Source organism: Priapulus caudatus, unplaced genomic scaffold (assembly GCF_000485595.1).
Source record: "Priapulus caudatus unplaced genomic scaffold, Priapulus_caudatus-5.0.1 Scaffold150, whole genome shotgun sequence".
NCBI lineage: Eukaryota > Metazoa > Priapulida > Priapulimorpha > Priapulimorphida > Priapulidae > Priapulus > Priapulus caudatus.
In genome coordinates this window covers 49397-64317 of record NW_014577211.1, presented here as the reverse complement: position 1 = coordinate 64317, position 14921 = coordinate 49397, and the positions used below count along the sequence as shown (strand labels likewise).

The window sequence follows — 14921 nt, the reverse complement described above, 5'->3', positions numbered from 1 at the left end:
CAGACAGTTGCAGCCAACGATTAGGAGCATCTGTCAACGAAGAGGTATTTCCAGACCTTGTATATAACTTTTTGGAAATTAAAAAGCTTATCTAGATGCGTAGGTAAGATGATCATCACTTATACATCCTTAATGTTTCTATGTGACACTCACCTTCTAAGTTCCTTGGCTAAAAGATATTGTAATGTCAGTAGTAATGATATACCATTTTGACCTGTGGTCCTCTATTATAAGTTAATTGTGATGTTATAAAACGCCCATGTATGTTAAATCTCTGCTTGGAAGAAGCTAGCAACCTTTACTAACTAACATAGGATGATATCATTACACCGAGCATATATTATTTCATGTCAATTTTTCATCTGCAATTACTGTTCCATCTAATACTAATTTACATGTACTTATGGTTGTGATATCAGGTGTACGGAATACAAACCTTTTCGTTTAAGGTTAATCGCACAGAATGTGCAATTGGTTTGATGCGTATAGTTCCCGAAGTCCCTAAAAGGTGTCGAAAGTGTGCAGCAGGGGATTCTGTAAGTATAGTCTTTGCAACATTATAAAAACTTGTACTGACATTTATTCTGTCTTGTAAAAATTAATTCATGTAAAAATTATTCAATTATAATAAAATATATCTGTGATGCTGATAATTGGTGCATGTAATAAGTGACCCCTTGGTGTAAAACAAGAGTTTTAAATGTAAAACATTAACTAGCTACCAGGAATAATGATCTACAGAATTTACTAGCCCTTGGCAATATCTAGCAGACGTTAATTCTGCGTTGCACTGAAGCAAGCTATTAGCCATTCGTGGGGTAGTGGCGGAGTACAAGATAGGATATCTAACAAAGATCAAACCAGGTTTTTTCAGATCAGTAGCTCTTCTGTCAAAGGTTCATGCGCTGTGTGCAAACCCTGTTGCAAAAATTGAGTTGTCAAGTGTTAGTTTCTAACCTGAAGTGTTTATATCTTGTAATATTGTAGGGCCATATTCGGCATTTACTCGAGTGAAGCGACATCAGTGACCTGGCAAAGATAGCGACATGAACTGTGAGAGGCGACTTAAAAAGTAGACCAGCTCTCTCCACATACACTCACATCGGCAGCTATTGTCTGTAAGCTCAGATGTAATATTCAGGTCTGCATGAATTGTGATTATCAATGGCCTAGCATGCTCTGAGTAAGCATTTTTTATTTAGGTTAACTCGTTTTGCTTAGGTTACAAAACCTAGCCTGATCTGAAATCTTTTTACTCACATTCACTCGTGCATGGTGCAACACACTATGGACTGGATCAAAGTTGAACGCAGTTCAATAACCCATCACGATGTGATTTACAGTGCTTGCCTGGTTTTAAGTGTGTAGCAGCAGTGGAAAAACGTTTCCTTGTAATTATGAACTCCTTTGGAAGTGACCCCCGTACTTCACATCACTTAAAATGGCAATTCAGGCAACATCAGACCCTGTGCAGCACTCTAACATGAAATCTGTTTAAAGAAATGAGATGAAGGCGAGTAAAAATTGCGTACTTCCAACATGTAAATAATGTGAATATAATAAGTTATTTCAGATAATATGGATTGAGTATAGTCATTGTAAGGTGTGTGGTCAGGTTATATGCACGATAGCAAACATTTCAGACCAGCCATCTTCTGAAAACAAAAGGTACTCTACCAGGTATGATTGTTAAATCTGCTTAACAATTGTGAAATACAAATTACAGCAGGTCAAGTTCAATGTGAGTTAGTGATAGACAGGTATGGTATATATATAAGGTTCCGTCTGTTAAAATTAGTGACGTGAGATAAAGAAGAAACTCTAATGAGGTTTCAAAAAAGCAAAATTGATGCGGCACATGGCTAGATTGTAATCATTGTGGTAAAAATTACACATCAGAAATATGCTGGTGTCAATAGTCGTATGTGTGTGTGTGGGGGAGGGGGGCTCCAATAGTGGGAAATCTTGATTATTTTAATGTAATGTGTTTAGCTGCATATAATTACTATCAGGCTTCTCCAAGAGCACTTATAGCCTGGCGCCTCGCCAGGCTATCGTCGAGCCCCGCCATCCTAAAATGCACCCGTTACTCTAAATATCATAGCCACCATGCTGGTGTATACACAAGACGTTCAAACAATTAATACACGTTGTTTATATCGAAATAAACTTTGAAGTGATATGCAAAACAAAGATTTTCACCCCACATGCAGTGCTTCAAATTTACACACAGTGTCCCAGATTGCATCTCAGAGCTTCTACAATTCAAAAATTTTCTGGGGGCATGCCCCCGGACCCCCCTGACACGCAAACCACCTTCGGCGATTTGCAACTAGGACCGTAAAGGCAGCACCCCCATGCTATAACATAATGAAAAAAGCTTGGCGAACCCTGACTATAGCTGCAATAATGCATATAATTACCTATTAATGTAATTTGCAGATAAGGCTATATAATGCAATTTATTATCCACACACTGTGCCTATTAAAATAGGGATATCTTTATTTTAACAGTAATTTGGTTTTACATGACATTTCTGCTAGTCAGTCTCTGTAATGTCGCATTACGTGCATGTCCGAACATTTTATATATATTTAATATCACAAACCTATGTATACTGTAGTGTGTTGGTTCAAGATATAAGCGTTGTGTACACATTTAAGCGTGCTCCTGATGTAATTGAACACATCAGTTATGCCATCTACTCCCGCGAGAAACAATTTACGAAATTGCATACCACATTGTGTGAATGCAGCTTTGGTGTGGTGTGTGTAGCAGTGAACTATATAAATAAACCAGTGCATAACCACTAGGTTGCATGTGTTACGTGGGAGTGTTGTCAGAATGTTTAGGTTTATATCAGAACAATTTCAATTAGCATATTGGAGTGCTCTCTGTAGCAAGTAAAATATCTGGTCAGTACATGTTTAAAATAAACCTGAACGTGGGAATGCAATGGTGCTTTCTAAAGATTATACTTTAAAGGACGTGTTATATTCCTCAGCAAAAACTTCAAATAATTTTTATACACATTATTTTAGTTGGTATCTTGAAGAATAAGTGACCCAAATCTAAGTAATATCAGGAGTTAATAATGACAAAGTTTACTTTTGTAATTACAAACTCCTGGTAATATTAATAATAATACAGAAACTACAGAAAAGTTAACGTTAGAAAACACCACCCTGAAAATGCTTTGCTTATGAGCGAGTTTGTTTTAAAAACCTAGTCTGAAATTTAAGTGATTTTTATTGCTAAAATTAAAATAATGCACAATTATGAGATCATCTGACGAAGTCAGATGCAGCTTGTAGAATCGCATGATTGTGCGTCCGTCCGTCCGTCCGTCAACAGTTGGGCACAAATCTTAACCGCTCGACGTACGGTCACGATATTCGGGACGTCAGGGGGGGATCGTGAAAGGGACTCAGGATGACAAATTTGGGGGTCAAGGGTCAAAGGTCAAGATGTATAAACGGAGGGGGAATATTTCCCCCCTTAACTTAAGGTATAGGAGGAAATGTGGAATCGCGGCACAAATCTTAACGGCTCGACCTATGCTCTTAATATTCGGTGTATAGTGTGATGTGCAGGAAACCCATCACCAGTGCGCAATTGGAGGTCACAGGTCAAAGGGCAGTGGGACGAGGTCAAGATATCAGACATTGTTCTGAGGACAGATGGCCTAATGGACAGAGTGAAAACTTTGTTTGTTTACAGACTGCTGTTTTTGTTACTTTTTATGCCTCGCACTTTATTATCCGCTCATTGAAATGGACCTATAAATTTTGTGCCTTTCCACTGACGGCGAAGAGTAAGTGTCTTAAACCTTTTGACCCTCAGAGGAGGGTTAAACATGGATTCCTGAACTGCCTCAGTGACGTCACAGTGTTGTCATATACATGGCACATCCATAATCTAGAAACCCAAAACTGCGTATCTGCGCCTAACAAAGGTGTCACTACGCACAACTTAAATGTTACGTTTATAACCGTAGCAACAGATTTCAGATGAGCCCAGACGCTCTGCGGCTCTTGTTAATTATTGTTAACTCTTGTTATTCAATGACTAATATTCAAGTCATTGGTTATTGGCAATCAGTTTACATGTAAAATGGATTGAATTAGTATAATGCCTGCAGAAATGTTACACTGTAAAAAACTACAAATGCCAAGATTTGTACAAAACGTCTCATTTAATGATTGCAAAAAAATACACTATTGCATTTATCGGTCGCACAACATTCATGATAAGTAACACTACACTAGAATAGTGTAGAAAATCGTGATAAAAGTATAGAACTTGATTCAAACAGTTTTTCTTCTAAATATAGCAATAATTCCCACTAAAAGACAAAATGACATCTTACAAATAAAAACATATTAGGCAAGATTCAATTTAAGAGATTCATGTAGAGATATATCTGATAACATGTACATATAAAGATTATACGTGCATGTATAAGTATAAGATATAAGAATATGTACAATTTTTTTAAAAACAAACATGGAATGTGTAAATGATTTAGTAATAAAACCTGTACGGAGATTACGTATTCTATGTGTAATATTACAGTGCATATTTCTATGTGAGTATTGAGTATTCTCTAACTCTCTACTTCTACTACTTCACTCAATATCTTGATTGATTACTTCTTACAGATATATCAATTTGATAAACATCAACATGTGTAAATGGTCGACTTCGGTAAAAATGTGACAAACTGGTTGATAAATGAGAGTATTGGGAGAAGCCATTCTCTTCAAGGACACCACGCTGTCTCCAACTGACGATGGGGTGGATCGCTTACTGAGCGCCCACATGGTTAATCTGAGTAAATGCCGATACTTACACTGTACATCCGTGGCATACGACGCCTTTGCCATTCACGCAGTTACAGTAACCTGACGATGAGCGCAGTCGCGAATAACAGTACACTCATGGATGTAATTGAAGGGGAGCCACTGATACACAGTGTGTTTTCGATGGCAGTGATGAACTCTCTGCCTAGATACTTGTCGTATGTGTTGCGCTCGCCCACGGGCTGCAGACGCACCGTCGAGTCCTGGAACATCAGGTCGTGATGGCCTTCCGGTGACACGAACATCTTGAACCTGAAACATGAGGAAATGCAATGCTGACGTTTACAACGTGCCAGATTGAGAAGCACACACAGCTCTGCAGGACAAAGTGTGCCTCACGACTAGATGTGGTTACTGCAAACAAGAAAACAGACAGGCGTACTACCAGGAGGACGACGCACAATATCTTCTTCTTTAGCTTTCTGCATACGCCTTTCCACATCGATATCCAGTCTGTCAGATCAGTTACGGTCATATACCTTGCAGAAACATTTCTCAATAGTAATCGATGTTATATCACTTACTTATATTGAGAATAACGTACCTGTCGCCTTGCTTCGAACTGAAATATTGCTGCCCGTACATCAGCAGATCGATGTACGTCTGAATTTCTTGCGGACTCTTGCCTCCCTGGGTCATGACGACGTGAGATGGCACACGGCCAAGGTTACAGGTGCTCCACTGCTGCACATGTGCTCGTGTTCCGTCCAAGCATAGCAGCTCAAAGTCATCAAGAATTGTGCCTGTTTAAAAAAACATGTCTCACCTGAATACAAGCACCATCTCAATAGAAAGTGACAGAGACTCATTTTCAGGCACAAAGCAAATGCAATTGCCAGCACATGCTCATCTAAACTACGCTATGCCCCCGTGAACAAGTTGGGCAGGCCATCAGCTATCGAAGAAACCTACTGTTACTTGTTAAGAATAAGATGTGTTGAGCTTTTGCTATGGTATAAATGTTTAAATCACACGAAAATGCACCGTTTTTTTTATTAAATCTCATTTCACATGATATCTCATACAAATCGTTCTTTTATATGCCACAAACTATCACCTACACGAATTTCTCACTGTCATAATTTGCTCTAAACACTACAATGGCCACATAAGTAGTATTACTTATGGAAAATGTTTAACTGATATGCATACCTCTTATCCAGATGCCTGGACTCTGGCCATCAGTGTTCTCAGCAACTGTGGTGTGACGCACAAAGGCCACATCCCCGAATCCTTCCAGCAAGCACCGCAGGGCGCCACTGTAGCCATAATAAGGTTCACTGTCATCTCTTTTGCAGAAAGCGCCTGCAGAAAAAAACATACAATGTTCTAAAAGATGTTCTAAATAAACTTGAGACATTGTGCGGACACCTCGGTTAAACCAGTTGGTAATTCACTGTGAGCACTACGCATTTACAAAACCTGATGAATGAAGATTTCGCCATCACGCTTTCATTTGCGAAATGTTACAAACTCAATCGAAGAAATTTTCCTCGTTCTGTTTTACATCGCAGTGGTTACACGCGCTACGCACTTGCCATTAGACCACGAGTTTGCAACCACCGTTATCGTAGCAATAATCTCCGTCACGTATCACGTGCATGCGTAAAATCGCGCCCCACGGGGACGTACCTCCCGTCCCGCGGCACAGCGAGCACAGGTTCGGTGGGTTGCGATGCTTGGGGTCAAACTCCGGCGCCAGCGCGCCCGGCACGCAGCTCTTCTCGAAGAACTGGCCGACTGCGTAGGCAATGTCGCATGTATCGTCGCGCCGCGAGTCGATCCGGATCTGCTCCAGTGCCAGCAGCAGTCCGATGGGCATGATCCAGCCAGCCGTCTTCCCGATGCCGGTGTGGCAGGAATTCTTGCCTTCGGAGACAGGCAAACAGTATCTAAGCAACGTCTATTGTTCTTCTCTGTGTGGTGATGTATACAGCATTGTGTCACATTCGCGCTACTGTCGGATAGCACTAAATACATGCCCTAGGAAAGTGCGCGTAATGTGCCGGTGTCACACATACGACAGAATGGCATTCATGATGTAATAGTTAGATTCAGTGCGATGGCATGGTACATTGACAATTTGTTTGAAAGCCGATGAAAGCTCAGTGACATAATCATACCTCTCAGCTTCAGCAAGTTGGTATCTTTGTCCTGCTTCAAGCTCACGGCGACAGAATAGTAGGCCGCGTCACCGGAGCCATAGTCCTCGTATACGACTGGCACCATTCCAAACCCACTGTAATTAATGTACTCATGCTACACTTTCCAACGTAATCGGCAAGCGCAAGCGGATCACCTACAATACGTGCAGTTGTCCCATTAATTTCCCGTTTTGAGCACTTGAAAAAGAAAATACTCTTAAGATTCCATAGGCTAATCGTATCTTGGCCAATGCATAAGACTCTATACATCAGTTACATACATATAAGTGAGGCACATATACGACTGTCTCCCATTAATGCTGTGCTGGCGGAGCACGCCCGAGAAAATTCTTACACCCGTAAACACGCCCAGTCGTCAATCGGCGCACGCGAGTACGGTCGGATACTCACATGCCAGCCTCGTAGGCCTCGCCTCCGTCCAACGACACCATGTCCGCGACGCCGTCGCGTACGAAGCGCATGCACTCGACCTGCGACTGCGCTGAGACACAGATGAGCTCGGGCCGCAGCAGCTTGGCCTCGAACGCGCGCTTCATGTTGTCGCACTTCTCGCGCTCGTCCGCCGACAGCACGCACCAGCGCATGACGGCGACGGGACACGAGCGCAAGCCGTCGATGATATCCGTCTTGTATGCACCTGTACGGCAATGCTGTTATTATGACATCCTTGCCGGAGGAAGGCCCCCCTCCAGGGCTGATGCGATGATTCAGGGCTGTAGCCAGGAATTCACCATGGCAGCGCCAACACGGCAGGCTTGATTAGATTTTAGACTTTAGATTTAGGTTTTAGACTAGACAGGTTGATTAGATTTCAAAACCGATTTTAAAGAATGTTGCATGGTAGTTTAACAGAAGTATATGGATTTTGCTGTTCAGTTTTGATAATATTCCTTTTATAAATTTCAGAAACATTTTTGATCAGCAACTATTTTTCATTAGTCTTCTGACAAAATTCATATACCTAGGTAATCCCGAAGATTGTTTCTTTTACCAACATCCTCTAGGCCAATTGCTGCATCTGAGAACATTAGGTTGCGCTTCCCATACTTCCAAGGCGAACCAAACACCTGAGAAAAAGCACTCCATCAATTCACATTTTCTCACATAGTGAAATTTCAAAACAGTAAATAGAGTAGGCCTATATGGCAAAAATTGTCATTATTTATACGATTACTGAAGTAATACTACTATACTGTGTTGAGAGATTTCACCTCATGAGAAATTAGATGTTTCCATCAAGTACATAAGACCAACTACACTGATATGAACATAACCAAAGCATGCAATGAGAGTAGAAAGCCATCAATCCAAACACATGACCAACGAATTTCTAACAAACGGCCAACAAATCAACGAACCCTAAAGTCCCTGCTGTTCCCAGTCTGGTTGACGCCCACGTACGACGTGATGCCCTGAGTCTGTGGTCTGAAGCGCGCCTGCACCTGCATCAGGAGGTTCTTGTACTCTGCCACCTCGGCTGGTGTTTTCGCGGACAGTGTCATGACGGCATTGGACGGCACCGTGCCCCAGTTGCAGGACTCGTAGTTTCCAAGAGGCTGTCTCCTGCCATCTTCACACAGGAGTTCAAAGTCCTGCAATGAACGTTGATCCCAATAAGGTAAGCGCCGTAGTACGATGCCAAGGCTCGTGTGTGCAATGAGAGCTGTATTACAGTATTCTACATCTATGTATATAATATGTAGAAACACTACATTATTTGACCACCTGCCATTGTATTTATTCTACTCACTACTCTCTCTCTCTATATATATATATATATATATATATATATATTATATATATATAAATATATATATAGAGAGAGAGACAGAAAGAGAGCAAAAGAGTGGCAAGAGAGATAGTTATCTGCAGTATAAGTGAACGAATATCTATGTATGCCCACCTCCATTCTGCGGCCAGCCTGAGTTTCACCCGTAGTCATCGATATTGCTGTGATGTGTTGCATAAAAGCAACCTCACCAGCACCATCGCTCAGACAGTTGAATGCTCCTTCTTCGCCCGCATAATGGTCATGATCAGTGCATTCATCTACCCGTGTTGGGGCTTTGCAGATTTTACAGATCTTTGATGGATTAAAACCTGCCGGCAAGTACCATCATAAAAACGTTACTGTTGGGGTGCCACATTTTTAGATAAATCTTGTAACATCTACACTGATGGAAATGTTACTATGGGTGCATCAACCTCTCCAACACACACTGCTCATGAGTGCACCCTATAGACATCTATACCGATTAGCGATGGCCATGCTTATTAAATAACTACACTGAATGTGTGACAGCATTTGAGGATTTATTGAAAAATGTAGAAATTAAGCAAGTTGTGAATTACATATTACAAAACATTTTCACATAAATCCCATTGCTAATCACAGCATGATTTAGAAGGTACGCTCGTTATACTCTCGTTTTGGTTTCACAAAAATCTCGCCACTCACCAAGATTATGTTTGTCATCAAGCGCGTTTGGTGCACAGCTATCTCCAAAGAAGTCAACTGCTGACTTCACATAGTTGTTGCAATCGATTCGATTTATAGTGCTGTTTATTAACCTGTAACACAGTACAAATTTATACAACCTATCCAAATGACAATGCCTCTGCTGCACTTATATAATACAACTTTCGACATTGAGCTAGTAAAAGAATAAGAGCACTGAGCTTCGATATGATCTGGTACTGATGTACAGTTTGTTGATGTGATTGACAATGTGATGAGAGGAGTTTCAATAGATCAAGGTAGCATGTCACATTAACCTTAACAAGAGTAGTTAATTATGAGTCGCATTAATTGCATGCAAGTCGAAATACGAATAATTACCTGATATTTAAACTGCCCAAGTTACTTGAATTGTCATGATTATTTTAAGAAAACTCACATACAATATCTGCTCTTATACATACTTAGCAACGGCTACATTCCATGCAGAAGTGCCGACGCTGGGGAAGCAGGCCTTCTTTCCTTCCAAGTCGGGTAGGCTCCTGATATCGTCGTTGTTTGCAGCAACAAGTGCAATTATGCGAACTTTATTGTTCGTGCCTACGGTGGAAACATAATGTATCGGAATCAGAAATACATTGTCTCCAGAATTCCAGTGCCAGCAATATTTTTAACTTGGATACTGCAGCCATGAATCTAGCTGACAAAATAACATTATCTAGTCTAATAAAGTAGAAAGACTTCTAACTAAACTGATGTTTCTGCACTACAAACACAAGATATGGGTGAAGGATAATACCTGTATACTGTTCTGCCATGATGGAAATCATACTGTGCTGTTGGCCTGCTATATAGACATCACCACTATCTAATGTCAACAGGTCAGCTTCATCTCTTTCTATTTGCCTCATGCAACCATATTTGTCTGTAAAAAAAAAAAAACTTAAATGTTACCAGGCACAAAATGTGTGTGTGTGTGTGTCTGTGTGAGTATGTATGTGTGTGTATGGGTGCATGAGCACATGTGCATGCATTTGCGTGGGTAGGCTTCCATGGCTGAGAAGGTCTATGTCCCCCGGGGTACTGCCAGAACGTACCCTGGTACTATCTAATATGCCAGACCGTACCTCGCCTACTCCACTAACGAGTCTAGGGAGTCGCCTACGCCTACTCCCTAACCCTAATTATATCAAATAGTGACCAGGGTACGTTCCGGCAGTATCCTGGGGGACATAGACCCTATGAGCGCTTCCATGTGTGAGTGAAGAGCATATTATGTAACTCCAATATTTATATATAAGTTATCATATACATTAAATCATAGGAAGTTCTTTAATTGCTAAATTGGTATCTGCTAAAATATTAGAAATAATTAGAAGTTTATATTAGTATGGTACCAAGCGCATAGCCGGGAGGGGGGGGGGGTCCTGGGGGCCCTAGGACCCCCCCAATCAAAATCAAAATCCAAAAAAAAATTCAAAAAGAGCTGCAGACGAAATAGTATTGTCAACAAAACAGTGTCTAAATAGATTTTAAAGTACTATTTTTACATTTAACTAAAAAAAAATGTGTTACTCGCTCGAGGACCCCCCAATCCAAATTCCTGGCTACGCCCTTGTATGGTACATGCCTCTGCCAACCACACAGCCCAAAGAAGGTGTCAACCCTTGGTAACGCAGGGTCAGTCTCATATCCGAGCACTTTTTCAACTCTGCTTCGGATGTAACACACCATCGTGCTGAAATGCATCAATACAAACAAATGCAATGTAAAAATAAAATCAAGACTGCAATCAAATACAATAAACTACTACATGACGTACTACATGAAACAGACTAAACGTAGGGTTGCAAGTAAAGCAGTGATAATTTTAGTAGGGCGGACAAATATATGATACTGTAGGCCTACAATCTACAGTACATGATGTCGATGTAGGCTACAAATAAAATGAGCTAACGCCACTGTAATTCGCTTATCCAAATTCTACGTCCTACGGTTACGGCGAATTTAATATTATTACCTTTGCCCGGTAAATCAGCTAGTAATTGTTCCAAAGTCGACGGCACAAATAACAAGCCGATAAACAACACAAAGTGGTGCATTTCCACCATTTTAACGGTCACACCTCGGCAAAACTATCAACAAGTACACTGACCGCTTCGACACGCTACTGATTACAGGTGTGGTGAGTAAACTGCCGGAACGCAGTTTATGCGCGAACAAAGTAGGTCGGATATACAATTGAAATCGCAGCAATGACAATAATATACTGCGCACAGTTGCCATCACGTAGCTATTTTAATACATGTTTAACTATATTGCTTGGTGTTGTATAGCTCGTTGGGCGAGAAGCGAAACAAGATTATGGCATTCCTTTTGAATTACCTGTTTGCGCATTGATATAGTGTTTCGGATGGGCATGATCCGTCAGCGGTGTAAAAGGGAATTGTGCTGGTAGTGAATTTCTCAGACTCCGCTGTGGCCAAACAAACCAGTGAAATTTGTCGACACAAGAAAATCGTCACTTTATAAAACTGATCCCAATAAAATTAGCACACACGCCATGCAGTGATCGATCGATCCATCAATGAATTTTTTATTGTAGCGTATCATGTATGCCACTTCCAAATAAAATATACAGGTGTGTGGTATCAAGTCCGTGACGAGGGTGCGCCGGCCGATCTCGCCAGAACATCGTTCACTGCGTCACTAGGCAGGACCTACTTAGGACGTTTACGGATGTTATACTCTCAGCCGGCATAATTCGGTTGAAAAAATGCCCACTAATCTATTGAGGACGACTAGCTGCCACCTCGCGATTGATGGAATGCACGTGCCACGAATTTAATAAATATGTACGCTTTACTAAAGATCGTGTAGCTGTTAGTAGGGCAGTCCGCATGTTTCAGTGTTTTCCGTACGTTGCGGACTGCCACAGTCTACAGTACTTTTGGTATAACTGCCGTATATTGCTGACGTATTTTGTCGGCCACGTCTCCACAAGGAAAAATAACCTGGGTTACGCTTAAACACTATAATACGTAAGAACCCACAAGAATTCGTTCGTCGAATACTGTGTCAGTGCCGTCACAAGAGGGGTGCGTAGGGTGCGGAACGCACGGGGTGACACCATGAGGGTGACGCCAAAATGACTCTCTACATTATATTTATATTTATACATATATAAGTTCGCAGCTTTGAAGGCCAGGAAAGAAATAAAGTTCTGATTCATTCGAGAAGTTTCACTATAAGTGCTAAAATGCTTCTGTATTTGTTCCTTTTTATGATGTATTTTATTATTTTATTTGTGAGGTGGCTATATTTCTATATATGTATTTGTCTACAACTTCTACATTATTTGAGCCGTTATTGATTAGGCAAACCTAATCCATTAATGTATCTCATGGAACGGTAAAGTTTAAGTTTGAAATAAACATATAGGTTTGATGTAGTTCTTAAACGTTTTTACTTCGAATTCTATTGTTTTCTTCCCGAATTTTCATTTACGGCTTACAACATTACGGCGGTGCGTATGCTATTGTAATTTTCATTTTGCTAGTTGTTTATGCCACTAGTCTACTATTGCCATTACGTTCAGTGATATACGGGAATTCCGATTTACGAGTAACATTAGTACAAAAAACATTACTAAGGATTCTGTATGATCTGGTACGGGATCTAGGCCTACATGGGGTGACACTATGAGTTACCGCACCGTGTGACACCAACAATAGTGACGCCACTGTACTGTGTATGCTTATGCATTCTTAGAGAATTCCGAGAAGACAGAACACCTTGTGATTAATAAAGCGAAAGAGTAGAGTAGAGCTTTTTCATTTGAAGATACTCGTGAATACCGCTTATCTACTTTTAATAAACCTCAACCAAGTAATTTGAGTAGTTACTGAGTACGCGAGCAGAAAATGTTCTTACACGACTCTGTGCATGGGGGGTTCTTATCCGATTTTGAGACGATCGTGCCGGGGTAAAATACTTGGACAAGCAGACGTTCCTGCTAGTTCTAATCCAAGTTCTGCCGGCGTTAAATTAAAATTTAAACAAATACCATTTCTCTTGAAAAACAGGGCATATGCGAATGCACATTTTAGATAAATTTTGAAAATTTTGGCATCTGTTCTACATTTATCAGAGTAATATATTACTCTGTGTGCTCTCTGCTATAGCTCATCGTGTACCCTCTACTAGGAATGTTTCTCTCCCAATCCGTATTGCGTTTAGCAGATATACAGTACATATCTTAATTCTATTCTATAGTATAGGAAAACACTAAAGGGTTCGCAATTTAAGAACCTTTTTAATAACCTCTTCAGGCTGATTTCTCACTATGTGCCATATATAAAAGAACCTCTTCAGCCTGAACCAGGAAATCACGGGTTCTTTTATGCGGGTGTTTACTGTATTAACTTTTCTGATAGCTCACAGACAGAAGTCCGATCAGAAAAGTTGGTGCTATTATAAAAGTTGGTGCACGTGCGTGCTAGTAGGAATGGCAGCCTTGATGCTAGCAGCACTGTCCAGAAATAGTAGCAGCACATATACTAACCTTTTTGAAAGCTCGCTCACGCACACAGACTTTGCTATGAAATAAGGCAGGCATGCAGCGCCATTAAGGTATACCGCTGACCAACTTTTCGAAGCGATGAGTCAAGATAAATATCTTCGGCCGATCTTAGGCGTTCAAAATTGGCAGCGGCATTCCTGCGAAAGATTTGCAGGGTTAAATCCGATCAGACTAATATTTTCCCTTTGGCCGCGGAATCCCGCTACAAATTTTTCATATGCTAATGTACAATGCGATGCGAGCCAGGATAAATATTTTCGGTCGATCTTGAGTGTTCAAATTAGGCAGGGGCATGGCCGTGAGGGATGTGCATGGTAAGATCCGATCTAAAGTTTTCACTTCGGCCGCAGCATCCTGCCACAATTTTTCCCTATGCTAATGTACATAAAATGGCGCTCGCGTCGCTCGTCGCCGTTGCAAACCAAGATAGATATCATCGGCCGATCTTAAGTGTTCAAAATGGGCAGGGGCATGCCATCGAGAGATGTGCATGGTAAAATCCGATCTAAAGTTTTCACTTCGGCCGCAGCATCCTGCTACAATTTTTCCCTATGCTAATGCAGATAGAATTACGTGTGTGGTAGCAACGTGGCAATCTTTTAGAAAACGTATTTTCATGCTTGGTTTGTTGTGATATGACTTGATTCGTGAAGTTTCGCGTGACCTGGATGACGTTATTGGTCGAAGGGAAAATCTGCGCAGTGAACTTACGAAGGGGCGTGGCTACCAACTTATCTCATAGCCAACTTATATGGTACATCACTAATGTGTGCGTGTGTGTGTGTGTGTGTGTGTGTGTGCGCGCGCGCGCGTGTGTGTGTGTGTGTGTGTGTGTGTGTGTGTGTGTGTGTGT

At 41.1% G+C, this 14921-nt stretch overlaps 1 protein-coding gene across 1 annotated transcript; it reads right to left on the bottom strand.

The window, feature by feature from the left end:
• Window positions 1-4177: 4177 nt before the first annotated feature.
• LOC106806265 (melanotransferrin-like) lies at window positions 4178-11663 on the bottom strand. The gene is made up of 14 exons (XM_014808142.1): window positions 11507-11663; window positions 11117-11224; window positions 10286-10411; window positions 9951-10086; window positions 9487-9599; window positions 8932-9128; window positions 8387-8620; window positions 7990-8095; window positions 7419-7665; window positions 6987-7102; window positions 6496-6732; window positions 6016-6168; window positions 5408-5606; window positions 4178-5115 (listed from the first exon to the last, which is right to left on the bottom strand). The coding sequence occupies exons 1-14, from the start codon at window positions 11595-11597 to the stop codon at window positions 4896-4898; spliced, it is 2283 nt and encodes a 760-aa protein (XP_014663628.1). The 5' UTR covers window positions 11598-11663; the 3' UTR covers window positions 4178-4895.
• Between the last annotated feature and the right edge of the window lie 3258 nt (window positions 11664-14921).

Excerpts from the sequence above, each read along its gene's own strand:
- LOC106806265 (XM_014808142.1), bottom strand. The coding sequence starts at position 11,597 with ATGGTGGAAATGCACCACTTTGTGTTGTTTATCGGCTTGTTATTTGTG. Across the intron at positions 8,096-8,386 it reads GGAACAGCAGGGACTTTAGG|GTGTTTGGTTCGCCTTGGAA; the intron begins GTTCGTTGATTT and ends GCTTTTTCTCAG. Across the intron at positions 5,607-6,015 it reads TCCAGGCATCTGGATAAGAG|GCACAATTCTTGATGACTTT; the intron begins GTATGCATATCA and ends TTTTTTAAACAG.